Source organism: Lissotriton helveticus, chromosome 1_1, assembly GCF_964261635.1.
Source record: "Lissotriton helveticus chromosome 1_1, aLisHel1.1, whole genome shotgun sequence".
Classification (NCBI taxonomy): domain Eukaryota; kingdom Metazoa; phylum Chordata; class Amphibia; order Caudata; family Salamandridae; genus Lissotriton; species Lissotriton helveticus.
Genome location: NC_136057.1, coordinates 443,392,578 through 443,419,712, shown reverse-complemented (window position 1 = coordinate 443,419,712; position 27,135 = coordinate 443,392,578). Strand labels below are relative to the sequence as shown.

Genomic DNA, 27,135 nt, shown 5'->3' with positions numbered 1-27,135 from the left:
GGCGAGTATGGGCTTACACCTCACAGTATCCGACTTCTATCATCTGGTTTGAGTTAGAGGTAGAGTGAAAGGTTTGAGTAAATCACTGGAGACCTCGACCTTCGTGCCTTGAAGTTGGGTTGGCATGAAAAAGGGTTGTGAAATATCGTTCGTCCCCAGAGACACATCGCGCCAGGTTAGCCGAGAGGGGGCGGCTGTCAGGCTGCAGGACACATGCTAAATACGTTTAACTTGGGTCTAAGCACCAGGTCTGACTCTGCTCGCCTCCGCAGCCCCGCACACCTCCCCCCTCTGCCCTCCCCCTGGCGTCCCGCGAGGAGGGCTGTGAAAGAGCGTCCGCCTCGGCAAGGGAGGCCAGTCTCGCGGCACAGGAGCCCTCTGCTGCATCATCGCGCGCCAGGAAGGCCCCGCTCTCCAGCTGCAGGCGCACGAGGCAGGGCTGCGTTCATTCAGCTGCGGGTGCGCGCGCTGGTTCCTCTCAGAGCCCCTTCGACTCCTGACTGCCTTTAAAGTGATGGATTCCCCGCGCCTCCGGAGGTCCGGGCTGCTGGCCGCGCTGCTAACTGCCCTGCTAGGACAAGGTGAGAGACTCGAAGCCTTGGGGAATGAGGACTTCGTCAATGCCTAATTTGAGAGAAAAGGTGCAGGTTTCTTATGAGCGCAAAGTTGGTGCTGTCGAATAGTTAGATAACCTTAGCTGTGTAGCGTTGATTTCACCCTATGCCTCCTTTCTTCCACTTACCTACGTTTTCTCTATTTCTCACGTTTGCACGTTCCTCTCTATTTCTGTTGTATCTTTTTAGTCCCTTTTTCTCGTCGCCAGTTGCCAAATTATGATGAAAAATAAGCTCATGGCAGTGGTTCCCATAATGAGTGCCGGTTCCACCACCTGCAAGTTCCTGCACAAATTAAGCACCGGTATTTCTTAAAGTTCGGGACACCACAGCCGATGTGAGGTTTAAGCAGAGTGAAGGGGGCGCCGGTGAAGACACCGAGCTGTGTGTTTTAAAGCGTGATTTGAATTGGGGCCTTGAATGTGAAGGCAAGTGCGTGGTTTCGCAAAGCACGTGGGCATTGAAAGTTCACTGTAGTTTAGAAATCAGCTTCCTTCCTTTAGGCAGAGCAGCATTATTAACAACGTGGGTCAGCAAGTCCCGTTATATTTTAAATCGCTGTACCTAAGACCCCCGTACCCAGTGGGAGAAGTTACCAGCGTTTTGCTTTGCATTCTGGTACTCGCAGCCCTGTTGTGATCATGGCTAAAACTGTTATATTGCAAAGAAACGAATCAGGAGCTCCCCGGCGTGGAGGGAAACCTAAGCTTACTTGTGAACCTCCAGTTCCAGGTATTGTTCAAGGTGTGCCACATGTGTGGTGCGAGGATTGGATTCTTGCATCACAGGTTGGGCACATGTTCTGGTTTGTGTGTACGTGTCAGAAAAAACGCACTCTTCTGTGTGCACAATATGCAGTTATGTATATGCTGCTGTGCTGTGCATGGCGTCCTTGGTGAGCAAAGCTACTGCACACCAAGCATTGCCTGAGGAGGGAGTGTAGTGAGAACGGTGGCGCGTGTATCACACCTGCACATGTCCTGTATGTAAGCAAGATTAGTAGAATACTGTGCACGGGTCTTCGGTGCCAGATGTTCACAACCCAATGCATTCTGGGTATTGTAGTTCTGATTCACTTCCTCTGAAATAGTATCTCAATAGAATGCTGTGTGAAAGAAAATCCAACCTGGTAAGCTTGCATTTAAGAGTGTTCTGCTTACATTCTAGTACAGAAGACAGTACAAATAACACATTTCATAGCAAAAGTGCAATTTTTTCTCAGATTTCTGCGCCTTGTAGTTTTATTTAACCCTGACTAGGAGGATAAAACTAGGATCACCATCCCCAGAAATCTAAGGAAACACCAAGTCTGGACTGTCGAGTTATGCATGGAACTGGGAAACATGGAAGCTGGTTAACACTTCTGCAAAGGGTTTTGGTTCCAGAGTATTACAACTAATCCAACTTTTAAAAATGCCTCGGAAAACTACCTACTTATATGCTGGGGAGAGAAAGTGGAGCGCTGCACAAAGCATCCAGAATTGACTACATGTCTTGGTAAAAATATAGACATGAAACGTATGCATGAGATAGATAAATACATCTTTTTACAGATGAAGTTGCAGTTTAATTTTGAGCACAGAGAGCTGCTTACTAGAGCCTGTGATGTTGCCGCATACAGTCAGATGTTGGTCCATGTTGAGCTATCTATTTAACCTCCTATTCTACTTCTAAAATAGTACTTTGTTTACGTTTTTGCATCTCCAAATGTGGCAATTTCCTCGGTTTGTCTTGAGCACGATGCAAAGGAATGGAACACAACGTGCACCGAATTAAGATGGTTATTCGCATACCCACATGGGCCGGCATTGCTGGTACTTTCTTCACATGCTGCAGATTAAAGGTGAGTGAGCCACTGAAAGTTCGAGCCTGGCTCGGGCTCAACTCGAGCTCATGTTGGATCCTATGATGAGCTGAACTTTAATGTGACCTTTGCCTGCCCCCCCCCCCCTCCTCGCTCTACCCAGAATGTGGCTTAATGGCCAAAGCTGCCGACTTTGGAGCTAGGTATCCAGCCCGGAGTCTCGGCGTTGGCTCAACATACTGCGATTCTGGGAAAACCACTTAATCTCCCAATGCCTGAAAAATGAATGTGACATTGTGTAATGTAACTGGTGTTTATGTAAGGAGCTGTAATAGCTTCCGGTCAAGTTTTCTGCTATATAAAAGCTGCAGAAAAATGCACAGAGGGGTAAAACAAAGCATGACATTAAAAAAGAGACCAATAGCTACCCGTTTAATGGCTGATTAGTACAAAGTGAAACCAGAAAACCTGTCTAAATTGGGTGATCTAGGACAAATATTTTATTTCAGCAAAATTCTTTTTTCTTCATATTTGCGCATGAACGTATTTAAAATGTGAGTGTTGAATACCAGCTGTGCAGAACATATGTTAATAGACTATAATGTTGCTTTTTAAAATAGGCCACATAGAGGGTTCACATTACAACTGTCTTGCCTCTTGGTTCACCAACGCACTGTGGCCAGTTTGGAGATGGGGGTAGCAAATGGTTCTAGATTCGTGGTTAACTTTAAAAGCAATCACTTTTAATAAGTACTTCTCACTGCAGTACGATAATGTGAGCTGTTAATGTCAAAGCGTCCGTACGTTAACGAAATACACTTTTTACACAGGGAACGTTTTCAGAGTTGGCTCGTGCGCGGATTCTTAGAGCCGAGCCAGACCTTATGCTCGGCTCTGCCAGTTAATTTGTTGGCTCGCCCACCTCCACTACAAATTGCGCTGCCTGTTGTCTAATTGACTTCACATTTTTACCTTAATTTCAAATCCTACCTATTAAGCTTAGCTGTTTAAAATGTGTGTCACTCTTTTAGCGCGACTTACACTTTAGAATCCAACAATGATCGTTCTTATTTCTAGGTATTGTGCACTTATTCATTTTTTGAAATGCACCCTACGTGATGCACTTTAATGGAGAGACTGACGTGGCACACTGAGGGTCTGTCAGCTGTCTGATACGAGTGCACTACAACTGTGTTCATAAATGCACCGTTTTATTTGTTTTACTTGGGTAGAGTTTGCTCGTAGGTGGAATCCGGTAGGTTTCAATTTCCTTTGAGGTGCATCCCATATGAGGTAGTGATGCCATTACGAATCCCGCTCCAATGGTTTTATCATTCATAAGGGTACCACAATACTCATTAACATCCTAGAATGGGCTTTTCTTTTACACGTCACAGGGTAAATACTTTAATTGGTTCCAGTCGAATGAATTAAAACTACGATTCCCAGAATGCATTGGGTTGTAAAAGATAGCAGAGCAGTTGGGAATGGTGCTCCGATGTTATGAATGTATATTGTAACCTTAACCGTGAAAGGTGGGAAGAGGGCAGTTGCGGTCCGGGCTGCGCCCTTCATATGTGTATCATGAATGATGCTCGGCCACGTTCTAAGGTTGCACGAACAGTTCGGCACACGTCACTTTTACTAGTGTTGTTTTGAATGAATCCCTCGCTTCCATGCTAAGCATTTGCCGATTCAAGTCTCCAGATCCGGCTGTCATTAGAAAAGTGCTGGACACAGGAAAACATGCAGAACCGTGCCTAGAAGTCCTATATTCAGTGACATGACCCGATCTTTCTTGAATCCTACTCTCATGTCTTCTCCTAACGGGATGCGCCTTGAGACGCTTGATACAGCAGAGCTTTGTCCTATTATCAGCATCTTCTTCTTTTTTTTTTATTTCAAAATATTTTTATTGAAAATAAAATTTTACATATCCATAGAAAAGACATTCTTAATACTGTACTGGTCTTGCAAGATTGCGGCCTGGCGGGGCCTGAGAGAGAGAAAAGGAAAGGAGAGAGAAAAAGAGGGGGAGGGGGGGGGTGGGGGGGGGGGTTGGTTATCGTTCCAGGTATGCGTCGAGAGCTTCCCACATATTCTCCTTGGCTGTATGATTTGCCGCCTTTTGCTTGGCGGTGATATTATCTGCCCCCCTGAGGAAGGTTACCCAGTTGAACCAGCGCTTGAAAGTGGCTTTGCTGGTGTCCTTCCAGTCACCCAGAATCGTTTTCACTGCAGCCGTTAGAAGGACATCGACCAGGTCTCGTATTTCTTTAGACTGGAGTTCTGTCGCTAGGAATGCAGTGGCTGCCCCGGCTAGTCCTCTTTGTATCTTACTACCCGTTATTGTGTCTATGACGTTGTAGACCTTGCCCCAGAAAGCTTTGACTTTGGTGCACTCGAATAGCATGTGAGATAGGTCTCCCGTGGCACTCTGGCAGTTCCAACATGTGCTGTTGTCGCTGGCTCCAACCCTCCCTAGTTTCGCTGGTGTCCAGTGCAACCTGTGAAGTAGCCAGAATTTGGTTTGTGCGAGCTGTGGTGTGATTTTATTTTTGGACGCTGTCGTCCATAGTTTGGCTCTTTCCACTTCGTACAGCTGTCTCTGTATGGTCTCCTCCCAGAATGCCAGCGTCTTGTTGTTTAGGGTAGTGGTGCGTGGTGTGATTAGCTTGTAGATTTGTGCTATTTGGTGGCCCGTCTTGTTTAAGTTTTGTGCGTATTGTATGATGGTGGGTGTTAGTTTCGTTAGTCCTGCTTTGGTGACAGCTGCTTTGATTTTGAGGAATTCGTAGAACTCCTTGTTAGGCAGGGAGGTCGTCTGCTGTAGTGCCGTGTAGGTGAGTGGGGTGTTCCCTGCTTCTAGTTGCGAAGGCGTAGTGATGCCTCTGCTTCGCCATACCATGCTGTCCAGTGTTTTCCCTTTGTATGTGACTTTGGTGTTATGCCACAGAGATTCCCATTTGGTACCTTTGATACTCACTGCCATTTCCCTGTCTACTCTTAACAGCGCTATCTTTGTGTTGTGAATTATTGCGTTTCTGGCTTCTGGGTGTTTGTGGGCCGTGAGGGCCATGATTGGGTCTGCGCCACCCAGAAGACACCTTTCCAGGTCCAGCCACACCGGTGTGTAATCTGGTGCGGGGGCGATCCAGTGCAGACCCTGTTTTGCCAGGGACGCCTTCTGAAAGGCTTTGTAGTTTGTGAGGTTCAGTCCGCCTTGTTCTTTTCTAAGTCTGAGTTTCGCTAGGCTCATTCTTGGTTTTTTCCCTCCCCAGAGGAATATGTTGATGCTTTTGTCTAGGCGTTTGTGGAATTCGGGTGTGAGTGTGAGAGGCAGCATGGAAAGCAAGTAGTTTAGCATGGGGGTAACCATCATCTTTATAGTTTCTATCCTACCCCACCAGCTTATGAATTTGGGGCTCCATGTCTCCAGCTTGGACTTAATTTTTTTTAGCATCGCTTCCTCGTTATGGTCCAGTGTTGCCTTTAAGTCCCTTCCGAAAAGGAGGCCTAGGTATTTTAGGGGTTTTGTTTGCCAGGCTAGGCCGGATGTACCCAGCACATCCTTTGTTGTGTGGCAGTTCATCGGTTTGCACTCGGATTTCTCCCTATTGAGCTTATAGCCTGAGACATGTGCATACTCCTCTATTGTTTGCACGAGTGCCTTAATTGATTGTTCTGGGTTGTTCGTGGTGATCAGAATATCGTCTGCGTATGCCGCTAACTTGAAGGCTTGCCCCTCTATCTGCACCCCCGTGATCCGGTCATTTGACCTGATCATGTGGAGGAGTGGTTCCAGGGCGAGCAGGAATAGTCCCGGTGATAGGGGGCAGCCTTGCCTTGTTCCTCTCTCTAGTATGAGTGTGTCTGATGTGGCTGCGTTAACTACCACTCGCGCCCGGGGGTTTTTGTACAGGGACATGACCATACCCCTGTATTTCTCGCCTAGACCAAATTTGAGCATGCATTGGTTGAGGAAGGGCCATGAGACTCCGTCGAAAGCTTTTTCCGCATCCAAGGCGATCATCACCGCCTTTTCCGCGCTGTTGGCCGTTCGGTTGATTAGGTGGCATAGCAATCTGGTGTTGTCTTGCGATAGTCTGTTTTCCAGGTAGCCCACCTGAGCTTTGTGTATGAGCGCGGGGAGAAGTGCATTTAGCCTGGCGGCCATGACTTTTGCATAGATTTTGCAGTCCACGTTAATTAGAGAGATTGGTCTGTAGTTGTGAGGGAATTGGGGGTCCTTCCCTTCTTTGGGGATGACAATAATGTTTGCCTCCGCCATTGAGTCTGTCATATTTCCGTTTTCTGCACATGCACGGAATACTCTGACAAGTGTGTCTTTGAGTAGCGGTTGGAATTGTTTATAGAAGGTGGCTGTGAAGCCATCTGGTCCTGGGGCCTTGTTGGGTTTTAGTGAGTCTATGGCCATCCCCACCTCCGCTTTAGTTATATCTTGGTCTAGGGCCTCTCTTTGTTCTTCGCTTATACTGGGTAGGTCCAGGCCTCCCAGCAGGCTTGCCCCGCCGTCCGCATCTAGCGATGCGTCAGCTGTGTATAGTTCTTTGTAGAACTTCCTGAATGTTTCGAGGATATGTTTATTCGCTGTGTGTGTTTTATTGTCTGCGTCTGTTATTGTGGCTATGCAGTGCTGCCTTTGCTTGGCTTTCAGGTAGCCTGCCAAGGCCTTCCCTGCTTTGTTCGCCGAGCATAAGTTTATGGCTTTGTACTTGTTGATCCACGTGGATGCCCTCTCGCTTAGGATTCTGTTTAGCTCATATTTTTTCTTTGTTAGCGTTGTGAGTGTGTTCCTATCTGTTAGGTTGGCCGTGTGGTTCCTTTCTAGCCCCTTGATCTGCTCCTCCAGTTCCTTAATTTTTTTGTTTCTGCCCCTGTTCATGCGTGCTTTGATGTTTATGAGTTTCCCTCTTATTGTTGCTTTAAGCGCGTCCCATAGTGTCGCTGGCCCTGTGTCGTTAAATTCGAGGTATTCTTTGATCGCTTCCTCTATTTCCGTGATATTGGCAGGGTTTTCGAGTATGTCACTGTTGAGTCGCCATCTCCTGCTCGGTGTTTCGTTATGCTTGCCACTCAGGGAGAGGGATATGTGTGCGTGGTCTGAGATTGTGATGGGTCCTATTTCCGTCGTGTCCGTCAGGTGTGTGTGTGTGTTGGACATGAGTAAGTAGTCTATCCTGCTGTATGAGTTGTGCGGGTGCGAGTAGAAAGTGTACTCTCTGGCGCTCGGGTGTTGTAGTCGCCATGGGTCCGCTAGTGAGAGTTTGGTGCATAGGTTTTTAAGTATGTTCTGTTCTTGTGAGGCATGACTAGATCTGTGTGGGTGCCTGTCAGTTGCGTTATCCATCGCCTGGTTCATGTCCCCTGCCACGATTAGTAGTTCGCCCAGTGGGACCTTGCTAAGTTCAGTTTCTAGATCCTCCCAAAAGTTTTTGTCCCCTGTGTTTGGCCCGTATATATTGGCTATGTGTACCCTTTCATCGCCTCTGTTGATTGATGTGATCAGCCTCCTTCCCATGGTGTCTGCTGTGTTTCTGTTGGCCTGGAACTTCCCTTTCTTACTGATCAGAGTAATGACCCCTCCCTTTTTGTTGACTGCCGGTGAGCACAGTACTTCGCTTATCCAGCTGGCCTTCATTCTGTTTGCGTCCTCTGCGGACACTCTAGTTTCTTGCAGGACGTATATGTCTGCCTTCAGTTTGTAAAGGTAGTCTAGTGTTTTCCGTCGTTTGACGGGGTGGTTTAGCCCTTTGACGTTAAGTGACACTATCTTTATGTCTGAGGCTATCTGTGCCAGGCTACTATTGTCGGGAGCCATCATGGTGTGCTGACTGTGTCGCTATACCTACGTGCACCCGTTGTGTATTGCCCCTTTGCCCTATTCTTGCCTAGTGGCAGCCACGACACACACGCCTCCCCTTGAGGTGTTGGATGGGATGGGGGTATAGAAAAGAGGGTATAAAAGAGAAAGAAAGAGATGTACATCCGCCAGGCTCTGATTGTCCATGCAGCAGGGCCTCCCCCTCCCCCCCTCCACCCCCCCTCCCCCCTCCCCCCTGTCAACGTACTGTAAACGTGCGACAGCAACGGTTCCCGCCCTCCGCTTCCCCGGTTCCATAAAAAGTCTGAAATGCCCCCGCCCCTCCTTGCCCCCGTGCTTCGCTTTTAGGCAAAGGATATGGTTGTCAGATGTCCAAACCCCTGTTGTTGATCTTGTGTGGTTGTCCATGCTTCGCTGGGTTTGACAGGGGTGGGGAGTTCAGATCAGTGTCTCTACACATAACTAAAAAGAAAAACATTGTTGAGGTAGATCTGTTCTCCGATGCTTTACGTCCTTCCCTTTCCGTCCCTTCCTTGAGGTAGTTGTTGCATGCCTTCCGCTTTGCAGTGTTCTTTGCCGCCGTGTCATTTGCCGCCCGCTGCCCCCTTCTCTTCCGTCTCTGAGCTATCTGATGACGCTCTTCTTTTAGCTGTGCCTGGCGTTGTTTGTTCCATCTCCTCCAGCTCTGGCTTCCTGAGGTATCTACGTAGTTCCTCTGGGTCGTCGAACATACGTGTGTCCTGCCCGTCTGCTATCCTCATTCTTGCCGGGCCGACAAAGCTGAACGTTATTTTTGCTCTCTTCATAGTGTCTCTCAGCGCAAGGAAACCTTTCCGTGCTTCCACTGTGCTCCTTGAGAGATCTTGGGTAAAGATTATCTTCTTTCCTTTCCAGATGGGGGGTTGCCCTCTTCGGGCAAAGGTGAAGATTGCATCAGTGTGGCTCGACCTAAGGGGCTTGCAGATGATCGTTCTAGGCCCTTTCATGTGCGGTTGTTTTGTTGCCGGGATCCTGTATGCCTTGTCGATCTCCAAGGCTCTTTCGAATTTTATGCCTGTCAACTTGGGTATCAATGTTTCAAGCATTGCTGCGCATGAGCCCAAACCTTCTTCCTCATCTTCTGGTATGCCTAGAATCCTTATGTTCCCCCTTCGGTTTTTGTCCTCTTGCTCTGCGAGCCTTTTCTGCAGCTCGCTGGAGACCTTGGAGATATAGCAGATGTCTTTGTCCATGATGCCTGACTTGTCTTCTATGTCGCTGATCCTTCTTTCTGTCTCCGCTACTCTGCTTGCCGTTTTGTTCTGGTCTGCTCGTATGGCTGTGAGTTCTAGCTGGACATTGTCCATTGAGATCTTTGTGGCCTTTGCAAGGTCATTGGCTTCCGTTATTTTTTTTACGAGCTGGTCCATCGCGGACTCTGTGCTTTGCAGATTTTTCGTTTTGATCGGTGATTCCAGGTCCTTCCTGATTTTTTTGTTATCGCCGTTCATTGTCTCCAGGCCTCTTCTTTCTTGGTGTATGGACAGTCTCTCTTTCTTCTGCAGGTTATATTGTGCTTCTTTTGGTGGGGATGGTTTGGCAGACACAACCTTGTCCGCTTTAGCCTCACCGCCGAAAGTGAACCTGCTTGGCCACCTTATAGACCTTGTCCTGGTCTTTCCGGACGCCAGGGCTACCGTGGGTCACTTCCTGACTGTCGCACCGTGGCTGAGAAGCGCCGAGTGTTGTTGTGCCCTCGTTCCACTGTTTCCGCTGTTACCGCTGTGGAGTTTGCCTGTTGTGCCGTTGTACTGTTCCTCCCTTCAAAAGATGGCCGCCACTATGTGTGTCTTTCTGTGCGGTCTCCCTTATTTGGCACCTGATGTTCGGCGCTTGTCCTTACAGCGAGCCCTCTGAATGTCGGGTAGGTAGTGCCTCCTTGCCGTGATGCTAGCGTTGGCTCACTTGCATTTCCAGCTACACTGATCTCCGAGTTGATGTATGTGCCACCTTCAAGATGGCTGCCGCCTTCTTCGCCTCACCGGGATGGCCACGCTTTGATCGCCGGCCGCCCCTCTGACTCTCGCAGGGCCTTGTGGGGGGGGGTGCGCTGCTTACTTCCCCTTGGCTTGCTCGTAGCGCTCGTAGCGCTGTGCGCTGTGTCTGATGCCCCTCCCAAGATGGCCGCCGCCGTCGGTCCCGGTTTCTCTGAGGGTGCCGACCGCCTCCCTCGGGACAGCCACGCTCTGACCACCGGACGTCCCTCTGGTGTGCCCGTGAGGCCCTTGAGGGGGGGTGTGACAGCGATACTGCGCTGCTCGGCTTGCTCGTGGCGTTGTGCCTGCCGCCCCTCCCAAGATGGCCGCCGCCGTCGATCTCCGGTTCTCTGGGGGTCCCGCTAGGGTGCCGTCTGCGTTGCGTTGCCTCGCTTGTGCCTCCTGGGGGGTGTCGCTCGCGCTTGTGCCTCTGACCCGCCGAGCGCTGATCCCCCCTGCTGTTCCGCTCCGCCCCGCCTTACTGCCGCTCCTTACTTCACTGCACTCCCCCTTCAGGAAGGTCGCTTGCGCCGCTCTTGTGCCACCCCGTGGCCGTCTCCTTCTTGGTGCGGGAGCCCGCGGGGGCACCTGCTAGGCTGTTGGGCTGTTGCCTCACCTTCTTGTTGTGCCTTCTTGTTGTGCTTCTGGTGCGGTCAAGATGGCCGCCACCGTTCTGCCTCTGCCTCTGCACTCTTCTTGGTCCTCTTGTGCACACCCGCAGCCTCCTTTTCTCACCGGTGCTGCCTTGGGTGCCTGCACTACACCTCGCTTTTTTTGCCGTGTCCTCCACTTGTGTAACCCACCGGGAGGGCTGAGGTCTTCTCGGTGCTTTGGCGTTCCGCCCCTTTTTTTACTGCTCCGCCATCTTGGGCTCGCTTTCACTGCCTTCGCTGCCTTCGGAAATGGACTTTAATGCCTTTATCTTTCGTTTCGCATGCTTCAGCTCCTCATCTTCCGCTGCTCCGCACACTCCCCCACACTACCGTCCGTTCCGTGTGTGGGCCTGAGGGCTATCGCTGGTTGTCTCGCCGTTCTACTCCCCGGGGTCGCGGAGCTCTCGAACTTAGGCGACTGCCTTCGTTGCCATCCAAGCCACGCCCCCCATCAGCATCTTCTTCTAATCTCTACAAATTGACAGGACTCCACGTTATGAGTCGTAGGATTGCTATTTACAAACCATTGCTATTAGCTGCTTCCATTGAAGCCTACAAGGACTACAATTCCCAGAATGCAATGACTTTGTAAGTGAAAGGCTAGGACAGGGAAGATATTGTGCAGACATTAAAGTATCGGGTCTTCCCGTGAATGTCTATGCAATAACTAACTCATTCACTCTGCAGGGAGCGGTCTTTCGTCCTTTTAGTTTGCTCCTGAGATCAAAGTGTGTTTAGAGCAAAGCTTCCTGCGCAGCCGAGGGGTACTTGGCTTAATTAGGCATGTATGCAGATCCCTGTTTAGGCAGGGGCTCGAGAAATCACTTGATATGCCTAATCAGGAGAGGAAGTTTACTCACGGACCTGGCCATTGTGAGAGAGATCGCCGCTGAAGGACAGTCAAAACAGTGCCCGGTGCTAACACTACAAAGAGTTAATCACGGCTTTGTTGCTTTGTGTGGTCGAGGCTTTTAGAGTCAGGCTCCCTTCAGAAATGTTCACACCCTTAACTAAACGCCCACAGAGACCCACAGCGGCTGATCACCGTGACACCCCGGCCCTTGGACCAGCAGCCTCGTGACGATCTTTGAAGTCGAACCCCAGGGCTTGTCCCTTAGAGGTCCCCGGAGACCCGAGCGGTGCCTGGAGGCACCGGGACTCCTGGTGGAGCGGCACTTGTTCAAAGGCAGGCGCTTCACCTACATGGCACCGACCTCTAGGCGCGGGATTGGCTCTGGAAGGGCCTGCGCATTATTAGGTCGAGCCTGTCCCATTCCGCAGGAATGGATAGGATCGAATTCATGTCGGCAAAATCCTCTTCAAACTAAGGGGTTTCAGCCCGGCAGTACACGTGAACATGCACGAGCATTCACGGCCAGGGCTTCTCCTCCCCTAGCAGCACTCCTCCCACACCAGCAACTCCCCCCTCCCACACCAGCACCTCCCCTCTCTCTCCCCGCAAACACAGCCTTGCCGTAGCAGCACTCCTCCCACACCAGCACCTCCCCCCTCCCCCCTCCCACACCAGCACCTCCCCTCTCTCTCCCCGCAAACACAGCCTTCCTTTCATTTCTCCTCCCCCTCCCCAGCCCGTAGCAGCACTCCTCCTGGACATTGAGATCAGAGTATACACCAGGCATTCCGCAGATGGACCTACATCTCACGCCACTGCTGGTCTTACACCCTGCATATTGTCCCACATTTCACCCGACATATCAGCCTCTCTCATACTACCTCACCCCGCTGCTGCCCCAGTGACTGTGGGATCTTACACCAGCACATCAAGCCAGTCTCACCTCACAGATCCAATACCCCACCTCACTGCACAGCACAGCACACCCGTCAAACCTGCAGCTCACCCGTCAAACCTGTAGCTCACCCGTCAAACCTGTAGCTCACCCGTCAAACCTACAGCTCAGTCGTCAAACCTACAGCTCACCCGTCAAACCTGCAGCTCACCCGTCAAACCTGCAGCTCACTCGTCAAACCTGCAGCTCACCCGTCAAACCTGCAGCTCACCCGTCAAACCTGCAGCTCACCCGTCAAACCTGCAGCTCACCCGTCAAACCTGCAGCTCACCCGTCAAACCTGCAGCTCACCCGTCAAACCTGCAGCTCACCCGTCAAACCTGCAGCTCACCCGTCAAACCTGCAGCTCACCCGTCAAACCTGCAGCTCACCCGTCAAACCTACAGCTCACCCGTCAAACCTACAGCTCACACGTCAAACCTGTAGCTCATCTTACACTTCGAAACCCAGAGACCAATCTGTGCTCTCTCACCTATGAGCTGCCGAACTCGCCGATCACATCTAACCCACAGCTCACTCACCCGTAGCCCACCCCACACATCATCTCGAAACACAACTCACCCACCCGACCTAGACACAGCTCATTCCGCACCACGTCTCTCACACTTAACCCACAGGCCTCATACACTACGCAAGTCACCTTAAAAGCCACATATAATCCCTCTCTCCGCGTAGAGGCGTAGCTATTATCCGTGCAGAAGGTGCAGTGGCACCATGGCCTTAGGACGGGGAAAGGCCGATGCATGGCCGCACACCTCAAGTCACGCACTGCGCTCTCCGCATTTCCCGCCAGAGCCCGGCGTCACGCACGCGGTGCCTGGATGCTCTGTCACTTCCCGCAGTAACATTTAAGCACAGATGCTGGTAAGCATCAGTAGGGGAGACCCCGGCCTGCGAGGACCCAGGAGCAAAGGCGCGTTAATATCAGGCGCCGTTTGTTTATCTTGAGCAGACAACTGGCGGCGTTTCATTTCTGGAGGTCCCTTTCTAATAAAGATAAGCAGCAGATGGGGCATACATCAGCCCCGTCACTGGGATGCGCAGTTTACAGCCTCTACCGGGCACTATAATTACCGCCGCTCCTTTCCCACCAGGAGCAGACATGCACATTATGTATGCCAGGGTTTAAACTGAGTCCCCTGTGTCCTTCCATGCCCTTCAGTGCTCTGTGGGGGTGGGGTGGCCATACAAACGGCCCTAATATGTTCAGCCCATTGCCAGTGTTGTCCAATTGTTGTTGCAAATGCTGGCATCTCTTCATATTGTTTCATTTGCCATTCATTCTTAATTCAGTTCACAAACTACCGCTCCAATGATAGGGGCTTATTTATAAGTCGCTTGCGCCGCCGGTATGTCACACGGGGCTTGTGAATAAGCCCCATAGTACGGAGAGCGAGCCGAAGAGAGGTTATGGCCTTCCAGCCAGAGATGCCGACTTTGGATCGGCGGAACCAGGTTCGAGCCTGTCCTTGGTCAGCTTTCAGTCAGTGATTCTGGGCATATCGCTTAATATCCCCGTGCCTACTTAGAAATGAATGTGTCCTTGTGTAAGGTAACTTAGTGCGTATGTAAAGCGCTCCAATACGTTCGCCCTATATAAATCTGCAGAAAAAAATCAATAAAAAAAAATTGTGACATCTGCTATTTACTGTGCCTAGAAACAGTAGATGTGTTTTATGAGGTATTCAATGAAGGAAAAAAAAAAGGTTCGCGATAGCCACGATGCTTTCCTGAAGTCTATCTCTTGCTGCGTTTTCAATGTTGACAGATTACACCTATTGCCAAAAAAAGCCACGGCTGGGGTGAAGCACATGAAAAACAAGCATTGGCATAGCCAATAGGTCTCGCTTGTGGGACCTTATAAGTATTTAGTTACAAGGATATTGTGCTGCAAAACAAAATACTTATAAGGTCCCACAAGCGAGACCTATTGGCTATGGCTACCACGTGTTCAAACATGAACGCGCATCAGCCTCCCTCCATTTGCCGCACAGCACATCAAAGGGCTTCGCCCAGCGTGCGCTCTGCGGCTTCTCGGCTTCTCCTCCCCTAACTTCCTTGCATTTCTCCTCCCCCTCCCCAGCCAGCTTCCCCCAGGCCGTGTTCCCTCATCCCTTGCACCCCCTCCTCCTTCAGCTTATCACATTCTTCAAACTAAAAATGCGTCCCCGCTTTTAGCATGCAGGGGCCTAAAGTGATTGCATTAACCAAACTAGTTTTCCTACCCAATTTTTTTTCCCGACAGATAAAGGTAAGTTGCATTTATATTTTCCATTTAAGGTATGTGCGTTGTATTGTGTATGTCTGTACGTAAACATCTACCAAAATCCCCCAGGATCAGAGTTCACTTACTTTTATTTATGCACTTTGACTGCTGCCCAGATCAGTGATGAGTGCTTGGCAAAGAATAAATAGTAATAATAAAATACATTTTCATGCAGATTTTAATAATGCTAATCAGTAAGTGGCCACATCAAAGGCTCTGTGCCACTTTCACCCACACAGCAACACTTACAGACACGCAACGCCACTCACACCCACGCAAGCCTGCTATCATCCACGCAACACCACACTCACCCACGCAACGCCACTCACCCAAACAACACCACTCACACACGCAACGCAACTCATCCACGCAACCCCACTCATCCACGCAACCCCACTCATCCACGCAACCCCACTCATCCACGCAACGCCACTCACACACGCAATGCCACTCACACACGCAATGCCACTCACACACGCAATGCCACTCACACACGCAATGCCACTCACACACGCAATGCCACTCGCACACGCAACGCCACTCGCACACGCAACGCCACTCGCACACGCAACGCCACTCGCACACGCAATGCCACACGCAACGCCACTCGCACACGCATCGCCACTCGCACACGCATCGCCACTCGCACACGCAACGCCACTCGCACACGCAACGCCACTCGCACACGCAACGCCACTCACACACGCAACACCACTCACACACGCAACACCACTCACACACGCAACGCCACTCACACACGCAATGCCACTCACACACACAACGCCACTCACACACGCAACGCAACTCATCATATTGTGCTGCAAAACTAAATACTTATAAGGTCCCACAAGCGAGACCTATTGGCAATGCCAATGCTTGTTTTTCCTCTGTGTCTCTGCGAAAGGACCCAGCTGCCTCAGCATGCACTGTTCATTGAAGGAATGTCTCTTCTGCTGCCTGTTCCTTTTGGAAAGAAATGCTAATGTTAGCCCTTAGCAGTGGGAGCCCCCGTTCTTCCTGGTAAGCATTAGTTGTAGTGAGCCACCCAGCCATGCAAAGTCCTTTGAGACACGTTCTAGTGTCCTGCAGGAAGCTGTTATTCCAGCCACTCCCTTGAGGGCTGTGTAATGTCCGGAGCGCAAGGAGGCGGTCTAGCCTACCCGCGCTGCCGGAGTGCGCTAGCGCTGACGCGTGACGTCAGACGCTGGCGAATATAAATAAAGAGGCGTGGCCTCAGCGCGGCAGTCGGAGCCGCGTGTGCAATCAAATCACCGGCTCCTGTGGTCCTTAGCGCGAGCGCGTAACAGCATGTGCAGCAGTAATTAGAAACGCTACTCTGGCGACGAGGTAGTGGTTTGTGAACCCACCAGGGCTGGCATGAATCCTCCCCATGGGGCCCCAGAGACATCGTCCCACACTAGCCCAAGTACAGGAGAGACGCAGCGCATTGCCCTTTTGGACGTCCAGTACCAGGTGGTAGGCCCATGCCTGATCGTGGTGCCGAGGCCTATCCCACTGGGCAGGGACGCTCTGGACAACCACCCTAAGCAAGGTGAGGAGAGTACATTCCCGTAGGAGCAGGCAAGGGGAGCCACCCACTAGACCAGACTGCCAAGGAGATAAGGGAGAGCACAGCCTACGGAGCCCGCCAAGCATGTGCCAAGATGGCGTTGATCCCTGCCCTTGAGCCATTCATCGTCGACGGTGCCCCGTCATCCCTTGCCCCGCGCTGGAGGGATTGGACCGATCGCCTTCAAATCTACTTTGAGGGGGCGGGCATATCCAGGGAAAGGCGCAGAGCCCTACTACTCCACCTAGGAGGCAAGGACATCCACCGAATATACAAAACCATCGTGGAGGCAACGCCGAAGACGTACCTCACGCTCCTGACCGCTCTAAATGCCAACTTTGACTACGAAAGATTTATTTTTCGCCAAGCCAAGCAGGAGGCTGAAGAGTCTCTAGATGCATTCCATGGCAGATTAAAAGAACTAGCGAGCACGTGTGGGTTCCGTGACGAACAAGAGGCGATCCGAGGTCAGATCATCCAGGGGTGTTACTCATCCAAGCTCTGAGTAACCATCCTCCAGGAAGACGGCAAACCCCTGGCAGATATCCTCACACTAGGCCGCTCAAAGGAGCTGTCGCAGGCAAGGGCATCGCACATGGAAGCAACCCTACACCGCCCCATCAAGACGGAACAAGTCCACGTGGCCGAGAAGGTGAATGTGGTGAGGCCCAAAGTGAGACAGACCGGAGGGAAGAGACCACCGGACACCAAGAAGAAAGAATGCAGATACTGCGGAGGCCAACCCCACCGCATGCAGGATTGCCCAGCAAAAGGGAAGAAATGCAGCGCATGTGGGTGGATGAACCACTTCGCGGCGGTCTGCCGATCCACCAGAGTCAAGAAAGAAGCCACCCATGCGGTGCGAGAAGAGCCGGATAGCGAAGATATGGATGATGACACCGAAGAGTACCCTGTCCATTATGTATTCGCAATTAACCAGCCACAAAGACAGAAGCGCCGCCTTCCGAAATGTCGCATCAAGATCCACCAACAGGAGGTAATAGCGACCATCGATACGGGGGCGTCAATTGAGCTAATGGCCGGCAACGTACACCACCAACTACGCACCAAGCCTCCGCTACGAGAGGCGAAGATCCGAGTATTTGCGTACGGACAAAAAACACCCATCCCACTGATCGGGTGTTTCAAGACCGATCTACAGCATGGAGAAACGAAGATAGGCACCACCATCTACGTCACTGAAGAAGGTAGCGGCATGCTGTTGAGCGGACAATCGGCCGAAGCGCTGAAACTGATATTGTTTGCTTTGGCAGTCCTGGAGGAGGAGTTAGACACCATAATGGAGGAGTTTGGCGAAGTATTCAAAGGAATCGGGTGTTTAAAAGGGAAAGAGGTGTCCTTGCACATCGATCCATCTGTTCAACCGGTGGTGCTGAGGCACAGGCGAATCGCATTCCACCTGAGGCGGAAAGTGGAAGAGGAGCTGGAGGCTCTAGAAAAACAAGGTATCCTAGAACGAGTCAGCGGACCAACCCCATTGGTATCCCCAATCGTCATTGCCAGGAAGCCAAAACAGCCAGGACAGGTCCGCATCTGTGTAGATATGCGTCTCCCCAACGCCGCCGTAAAACGAGAACGACACCTAACGCCCACCATCGATGATATCTTGGGGGAGTTGAATGGGGCAAAGTGGTTCTCCAAGATGGACCTCAGATCAGGCTATCACCAGCTGCCACTCCATCCAGACTCGAGGTACATAACCACCTTCTCCACCCATGTAGGCCTCAGACGGTATCGGCGCCTGAATTTCGGTATCTCAAGTGCAGCAGAGGTATTCCAGAATACCATTAGAGAGGTCTTCAGTGGCCTCCCCGGAGTACTAAATATGAGCGATGATCTGCTGATCTACGCGTCAACAATTGAAGAGCACCACCAGAGACTAAGAGGAGTCCTCAAGAGAATCCAAGAGTCGGGCCTTACTCTACACCGCGAGAAATGCCAGTTCCTGCAGAACAAAATTAGTTTCTTTGGGTCCACGTTCTCTGATCAGGGAGTGGCCCCGGATCCGGTCAAAGTAAAAGACGTCCAAGAGGCCCACACCCCGACAAACATCTCAGAAGCAAGAAGCTTTTTGGGCATGGTAAACGTCTGTGGACGCTTCATCCCTGACCTCTCCAACCTTACCAAGCCTCTCAGAGAACTGACAAAGTCTACGACCACATGGCAGTGGGGTCCGGAACAAGAGCAAGCTTTCCAAGCAACAAAAGCAGCCCTGTCGGCAGACACTACTTTGTCATACTTTGACCCTGCAAAGCCCACCAACGTGGCCATGGACGCTAGCCCCTATGGCCTGGGAGCGGTGTTGGCTCAACTTCAGAACAATGGAGAGTGGGCACCCATCGCCTACGCCAGCCGGTCCCTAACCGAAACAGAGCAAAGATACTCGCAAATTGAGCGAGAGGCCATTGCCATTCATTGGGCCTGCCGACATTTCCACGTCTACGTGTATGGGCACCATTTTACGGTAGCAACTGACCACAAGCCGCTCATACCCCTCTTCCAAGGGTCTGCATCAAAACCCCCACCCAGAATTGAAAAATGGATACTCCAGCTACAAGGCTACGACTACCGTGTGGCGTACAAACCGGGGTCCACCAACCCGGCGGATTACCTGTCGAGGCACCCGCGGCCAGCCACCAAGGAGGCGAGAGCAGAGGCAGAGGACACAGAAGAATATGTCCGGTTGGTGACAGAAAGATCACGACCCCTCCCCATGAGCTTGGCCGCCATCATCGAAGCCTCATAAGGGGATGAATGCATTCGAATAGCGACGGACGCAGTCAAGTCAGGTGATTGGAAGGCCATCCAAGAGTCCTTGAGCAGGAGGACGCCCCAAGCCAGAATGACACTGGAATCCATCCTGAGAGTGAAAGGAGAACTGTCCATCGACAGCCAAGGATGTCTTCTACGAGGCCCTAGACTGGTTATGCCGACTAGCCTCACCCAACAGGCAGTAGACCTAGCGCACAGAGGACACCAGGGGATGGTCAAGACCAAAGGCAGACTGAGAGCTAAAGTGTGGTTCCCTGGTATGGACGTCCTGGTGGAGCAAACAGTGAGAACCTGCCAGTGGTGTCAAGCGGCGGGACAGGCAGATCGCCCTCACCCAGTGGTGACAGAAGACAACCCCCAGAGACCGTGGGAATGTGTGAGTGCCGACTTCGGGCACCTCCCAGACGGACGCTCCGCCTTAGTCATCATCGATGATTTTACCAAATACCCCGAGGTCGAAATAGTGGGGAGCCAGACAGCCACTGAAGTGATTGCAAAGTTTGAAAAAACCATCGCCACTCATGGCATCTTTGAAGTAGTCAAAACGGACAACGGATCCCCCTTTCAGGGGCAAGAGTTCGCCGAGTACCTCAGAAGTTGGGGGATTCATCATCGCAAAGTGACCCCCCGCTGGCCCGAAGCCAATGGGGAAGTGGAAAGGTTCATGCGCACTCTCAACAAGACAATACGCATTGCCCTGGCGGATGGATCCCCACTGGAAAGGGCGATCTACAACTTTCTGAGGGAATACAGGATGACCCCTCACATCAAGACGGAGGCAGCGCCAGGAACGGCCACCATGGGCCGAATAGTGAGTGACACGCTTCCCCACCACCCCACCTGGGTCCCGGCACAGGCCAACGAGGAGAAGACCCTAGCCAATCGGACTCGCTCGAACGATCAAGCCAGCCGGCGGAGAGGAACCAAAGAATCAGGCATTCAACTGCAAGATCAAGTCTATGTCAAGGACCGATACCCAGGAAGCAAGTTTCGACTTCCGTTTGAACCCCGACCATGGACTGTCACCCGCAGGACGGGCACGATGGTAACCGCCCAGAGAGGAGCTGAAACTGTCATGAGAGATGTATCTTTCTTTAAGAGAGTCCATCCCGGAACACCTCAAGATCCCACGCTGGAGCCGGAGGGACTGAGCCCGAGTCAACCGAACGAAGACCAGGAGGTGGACCACTATCCAAATGATGATGGAGACCCAATGGACCGTGACTCCCAGTCGCTGCCCGCCTCGCCCAGGGGTAGCCTGCCCAGCTCTTCCCCACCCCGGGATGAGCATAACACCCCCACGCGCAGGACCCCTGAGGAGGCCCTATCCAGAGGTGGACAGTCCCGATATGGCCTCAGAAAGAACCCAGCACCCTCTTCCCAGCTGGCCGATTATGTGGTGTAACCCTCAAGGACTGAGACTGGCAGACTGGCAACAGATCCATCGTTTTCATTGCATACTGTATTAATGTTTTGCTGTTTTGATAAAGGTTGGAAGGAGTGTAATGTCCGGAGCGTGAGGAGGCGTTCTAGCCTACCCGCGCTGCCGGAGTGCGCTAGCGCTGACGCGTGACGTCAGACGCTGGCGAATATATAAATAAAGAGGCGTAGACTCAGCGCGGCAGTCGGAGCCGCGTGTGCAACCAAATCACCGGCTCCTGTGGTCCTTAGCGCGAGCGCGCTAACAGCATGCGCAGCAGTAATTAGAAACGCTACAGGCTGGACACACTACACCCATCCATCACAGGTGTCACGGGTGATGTGACCCCCCTAATAAAAAGAAGAGCGACACCCTGCCAGAGTGGATACCTGAGGTCCTCTAGGGATCCTCACACTTTATAAAGGGAGCAATCTAGATAATGCATCAGAGCCAAAGACATAAAATGTATATGGATCAGTCAGTACTTTTTATAGAAAATATATATTTATTTGTCTTTATACAATCTGCCATTTCTAAAAAACATTCAATAAATAGATACACAATATTCAAAAGATGGAATCAGTGTGATTTTTTCGTATAACATAAAGAACAGGATATGTTTACACTATTCAAGGTTCCATTCACTCGAGGGCAATTCTAGGGACTCAAACGAAACATTCATACCTTCGGGGGATCACTCAACCTCACATACAATCAAACAATTTATCAGGAAGTAACTGACATAGCCTGCAACTAATGGATGGGATTATAGTTGCATGAACAGGGGCGTAGGGGTGAGCAGGCAGATAAGATGTTAAATGTTGTCCGCAAGGACTCAAATACTGCCGTTCTTGGAAGAAGCGCCGACGCACGTTTCGGTGTAAAACACCTTCGTCAGGGCAAGCAGATACCGCCAATGGAGGGGAACAAACAAGCTGGGATCCGGATGGGTTTCAAATGAACCAAGAGTTTACAAGCGCCAGGTTTTCCAATTTAGGTATAAGGGGATTTCTATTCAGCCGAAGAGAAAATCCTGTTTTTCTTTTCTTGGAGTGACTAAGGGGAAGTCTAAAACCGGTGTTACTCGTTCTTCTTAAAAGACTGAGTTTCATATAGTAAATGATCAAACACTGATGGTCGCTGATATATGGCCATCGTGTCTGGGTTCCATGGGGTGGGGATTAGGGGTGCTTCAGGCCATCCACTCGGTATTGTAAAAAAGGGTGGTTCAGGGTGGCGGAATCCCGTTTTTCAAGACCGATGTGCTTCCAGACAGCAGGGGTTCTTTCGTTCTAGTCCGATCGCGACGTATAGATGATAGGAATAGGAAAGGTCAATAAGCACTTGGAGGCGACTCAGCGTACAACAGGAGAAAGGCTGTCAGTGCCCCAGTGTAAAGGACCTGTGCCATCTAGTAGCCACACACAGTACACCAAGACCTCTACCCTCTATGGTGCCTGCAAACTGGGTGATGCAGCGGTACGTGTGAATCCCAGAAAAAAACATCGCCACCTGGTGCCCCCCCCCCCCGAAGTAAAGCGCTGAGGAAAAGACGTACTACTTGGCAAGAGCAGGTAGCCAGCTGTAACCCGCGACCATCAGCCCAAGCGCCACTAGAGACCAGAGGAGAGGCCCGGACACCCCGCTACCCTGCCAGAAGCGGCACAATCAGCAAAAGGGGTTTGTGAAGAGATCCGATCAAGAGGATCCACACGGGCACATCCAAAGAGAGATCCAACACTCTGACTGCCCACCGCTACCGATGGCTGCAGACCTGCGACAAGCCTAGCTGCACGGCACCCTACAGACCAGCAGTGCACAACCGGCAACACCAGCCAACAGATCCAAGAGGGCACACCGCCACCACGTGGAAGACAGCCTGCTTACGCCCAGTGGCTGAAACGGACTGCACCAGCCACAGCCACATGGAAGACGGCCTGCTCATGCCCAGTGGCTAAGACGGACTGTACCAAGCCCAGCAAGACGCACCCTCACAGAAGAATGCTCATGGAGTAGCCCTCTGCACCCTGCAAGTGAGGACAGCCAGGGCACCTGTGAATACAGCAAAGCCCCCAGGCAGCTGCCACTCTCAAGAGCCCCCAAGGTGTCCCAAGCTGCGCCTGCGCAAACCAGCATCCTATCAGCAAGAGCACTGCCTGCCACCTCTGCAAAAAACGGGGAGCGACTGACAAACCCCGCAAAGAGCTGCAAGAAACTCAGAGCTACACTCGGACAGCCACCACTAGCAAGAGTGGACGACTAGCCAGACAGCAAAGCCTCAAGGTAACTACCCCACTACAAGCACAAGAAAGGTTGGTGGGGAGCACGCGCCACACATGGCTGCCCAACGCCACCACCAGTGAAGAAGTCTCATTACCCGCTCCTACTGGTAAATAGGCACAACCACACTACAGGCATCCCAAGTGCCGGATGAAAGTGTCCATGAACAAGACCGAGCACGCAAAGAGCATGCAAAGCCAGAAGTGCGCAGAAAGCTGCGCCAGTGAACCTGACTGCACTGACAGCATCCAGGAGACCTCTCCACAAAGAAACACTGCTGAATGCAGGTAGGAGAGCACCCAAGTCTCCACCGCCCCAGCGAAGCGCCGCAGTGGGCCGAAGACCACACAACAGTGTCCTCCCTCACACTGCCTCCAGGTGGTGTCAGCAGTGACACGACAGGCAAGAGAGGAGTCTCACACTCCATGTGGCAGGCCGCCACAGCTACATGCACTCCAACAACCGGCAACACGCGACCGGACATCACGACGCCCAGCAAGCAAGGAGCACGCCAGAGCGAAGGCAGAAGCCGGCGCCACGACAGCACCGCCTCGAGGTCCAAGCGCAATGCCCTCGATGAAAGAAGAGTGACAGCCCCGTCACCCCAAAAATCAGAGAAACACAGGTGGGCTGCATAGACCAACAAAGGGAGAAGACCGAGGACTCACAGCAAGCCAAGAGCACACCCTGACACACCAGACAGCCACCAAGGCGGACCAACGTCCCTGGATACAGCTTCATGGGTGAACCGAATGTAAGCCGCAGCAAGCAACAACCGTGTCTCATCCTAACGCTTCCCCAGGCGACCGTCCGTCGCTGAACGTCGGCAGTCTAAGTCAAGCGGCATCCCTGCTCCTATCCGCAGATGCCACGGGTGAAGATCAGCACTGTGTGTCCGCCCTCACACCGCCTCAAGATGGGAGTTGGCAGTGGCCCCAAGCCAGGCAAGAGAGGATCTACACACTCTACGTGAAACTCAAACTCAGCAAGGTGGAGGCACATGGCTGCCAAAAGCCTCCTGACATTCAACTCTCCCAGCAAGTCACCATCACCTGTCATCCCGAGTCACCACATGGCTGGCAACCGCCATCACGCCAGCCATCAGCACATGCGTCAAATACCACTACCAGAGTACCGATGGACTGGAGTCCTACACCGTTGCCACACCCGCTGACCAAAAGAACTCAGGAGCCACCTGGGAACCTGGCCTACACCGGAACCGCGGCAGCGAGTGCAAGTCTTGGCCAAGACTCATCCACCCGTAAGGGTTGTGCGTGCAACTAAGTAATGGCTCCTCGGCGGTCCTGCAGCTGCCCCCAGAGTGCCTCCCAGCGCTGCCCTCCTAGAGTCCCGCAGCAACCGTGACGACTGGCTTCCCCAGGCGGGAGAGCGTGAAGAGACATTGCCCCACCGACAGGTTACCGGTCACAGCCAAGCAGTTCAACAGGGACAGTCGGTCCAGCAACACCTCTGTGAATTCTCACCTGGGACTCCATCCATGTTCACGACGCAACCCACTAAAAGGAGCTGTTAGAACCCACCACAGACCATCACCGACGTCAGCAAAGTGGAAGCCAGGCAAGACAGCAAGACGTGTCATTGTCAGCGAACTGACGGTATGCAGCGGACGTCTCCAAGCCAGCGGTCGAGTCCTGAGCCCCTCAGGTTAAACTACGGGTGCCCACGAGAAGGTTCTGCTGCAAGCAAAGTCACCAGCCCAGGACTGATGTCGTCCTGCCACCTGACTCTAGAGACTGATGGACCCGGTGGTATTTAGTTAACTGTTTGTTTCGTCCCCACAGGTTGGACTAACACTTTGCATTCCTCCCCAACTTTATTGAGGACAAACAATGTCCTGCGAGACACATTCTAGTGTCCTGCAGGAAGCTGTCATTCCAGCCACTCCCTTGAGGGCTAGGCACACTACACCCACACACCTATCCATGACGGGTGTCACGGTGACATGATCCCGAGAATAAAAGGGCCCGGGTGCACGTGCTCGTGGCCAGTTATCTAACTATCTCGCCTGGTGCCTGTGTCTATCATTCATGTAATGTGGACCTGAGTCCCAACACGTGAGAGTAACAACTTAGGCCATTAACATTGAGCTTTTAAGTAATGATAAATGAGAGGTACAGAATCAAATGACATGAAAAATATTTGCTTTTTAATTAGTTCCGTAGATGTAAAACCAAATTAAAACATTAAAACTGATTATACAAAATTAAAATATCAACCTATTTGTAACATAAGGTACACTAAACAATTCAGATCACAAAATTATACAGTTATATCAAAAAAGGAGAGAGAAATAATATGAAAGGAAATGGGGGATAATATTGTTATCTCGAAAGGCCCAACACCACAGGCCACATCCCTACATTGTATCTAGCATTAACCCTCTGAGCCTGGCTTGGACCAGAGGGTATAAATAAAGGTGACGTCATCGCTCGTGGCTGACTGCACACAGAGAGTACAAGGTTTGGTGTTGATTAGAGCTAAGCAAGGGACGGAAACTGCCTTGGTGGCGGTGGTGGAAGCAACCAGGAGCATTGTGGATGCCGGAGGCTGCACTGCGGTGGTCCTGTTGGACCTCAGCGCAGCCTTCGATACAGGAAATCACCCCCTCCTGTTACACCGTATGCGCCGGGTGGGAGTTTCCGGAATGGCCCTCAAATGACTCCAGTCCTTTCTATCTGAGAGATTTTTCTCAGTATTTGAGGATGAGGTGTCATCTCAACAACTTCCACTGCAGCACGGCGTTCCCCAGGTGCAGCACGGCGTTCCCCAGGGATCCTCACTTAGTCCTACCATGTTTAACATCTACATGAGACCACTTGCTGAGGTGGTTCTTCCCTGGGGAATTCAGCTTGTCACCTACGCCGATGATACGCAGCTGGTTGTCTCCCTGGCGAGGGATGACGCCATAGACCAGGGGATTAACAATCTGACCCCTTGCCTCACCAAGGTCTTAGAATGGATGACCGCCTCATTCCTCAAGCTAAATGGGTCTAAAACCGACATCTTGCTGGTGGGTTATAAAGCCCTCATCAACCTCGATCCGTGGTGGCCAAATATCCTGGGCCCTCCTCCCACCCCTAAGAACCAAATTAAGAGCCTGGGGGGTTGGCTTGATTCCACCCTGGGATTTCAAGTTCCAGCCAAAAAAGTTGCTGCGACCTGCTACGGTCTTCTTAGGGTCCTCAGGAAGGTCTTGACTCTTCTTCCTTTTGAGGCCAGACGCGTGCTGGTCCAGTCGTTGATTCTCTCTCGGCTGGACTATGCAAATGCTGTCTATCTTGGGGCCCCTGCAGGTTCCATTCAGTTATTGCAATCGGTGCAGAACTGTGCAGCCCGGCTTCTTTTGAATGTACCCAGACGCAATTCGGCGAGGGCTGCACTTCGATCCCTTACTGGCTGCCGATACAGGAAAGGATCCTGTTCAAAACCATGTGCATGGCTCATAAATCCATTGCCAATACCGGCCCGACTATTCTTAGACCCCTGTTCTGCCGTCATCAATCCCTTAGGTCTTTGAGATCCAACCAGCGTAATCTGCTGGCAGTACAGAGGGTGAAGCGGGCACGCATGGGCGGCCGCCAGATTTCCTTCCAAGCAGCCAAGTTCTGGAACCTTCTCCCCGACAACATCAGGCTTGAAACTAATAATCTGGCCTTCAGGAAGCTATTGAAGACATTCCTGTTCCACTGAATGACTTTACCCTGTCCTCAGGTCTTACAGCGCTGGGATGCCCTAGGGTAGCAATGCGCTATAGAAGAGCGTATTCATTCATTCATTATTATAGGGTATCCCTTGAAGGCCCAGACCCCACTACTAACGTGCCCCTCCCGTAGGGTGCCCCGCTACATTGGCGACAATGCAGAGTGAATTCATGGCGTGGATAACCAAAGCGCCTACCTGTGGTGGCAGTCGCAGTGTCAAGTGGCTGGCATTCAGCGGCGCTGTCAGCTGACAGGAGAGGAGCAGCAGCAGAGTGGGATTGGTGTGCCGCTGGGTCCACGAGGCTGCAGGAAGTAAGCCCGCTGTGGAGCGCATGAGGAAGCACG

The 27,135-nt window shown here is 51.7% G+C and overlaps 1 protein-coding gene across 2 annotated transcripts in view; it reads left to right on the top strand.

Moving 5' to 3' along the window:
• The first annotated feature begins 338 nt into the window (after positions 1 to 338).
• Positions 339 to 27,135, top strand: part of FBLN1 (fibulin 1) — a 900,993-nt gene continuing 874,196 nt past the window's right edge. Inside the window, exon 1 of one of the 2 annotated variants that reach the window (XM_078673831.1) lies at positions 339 to 581. In XM_078673831.1, coding sequence (XP_078529957.1) covers positions 515 to 581 — 67 coding nt within the window. In that variant the 5' untranslated portion in view covers positions 339 to 514. The remainder of the gene's footprint in view (positions 582 to 27,135) is intronic. The other variant, XM_078673830.1, reaches the window with a different exon arrangement.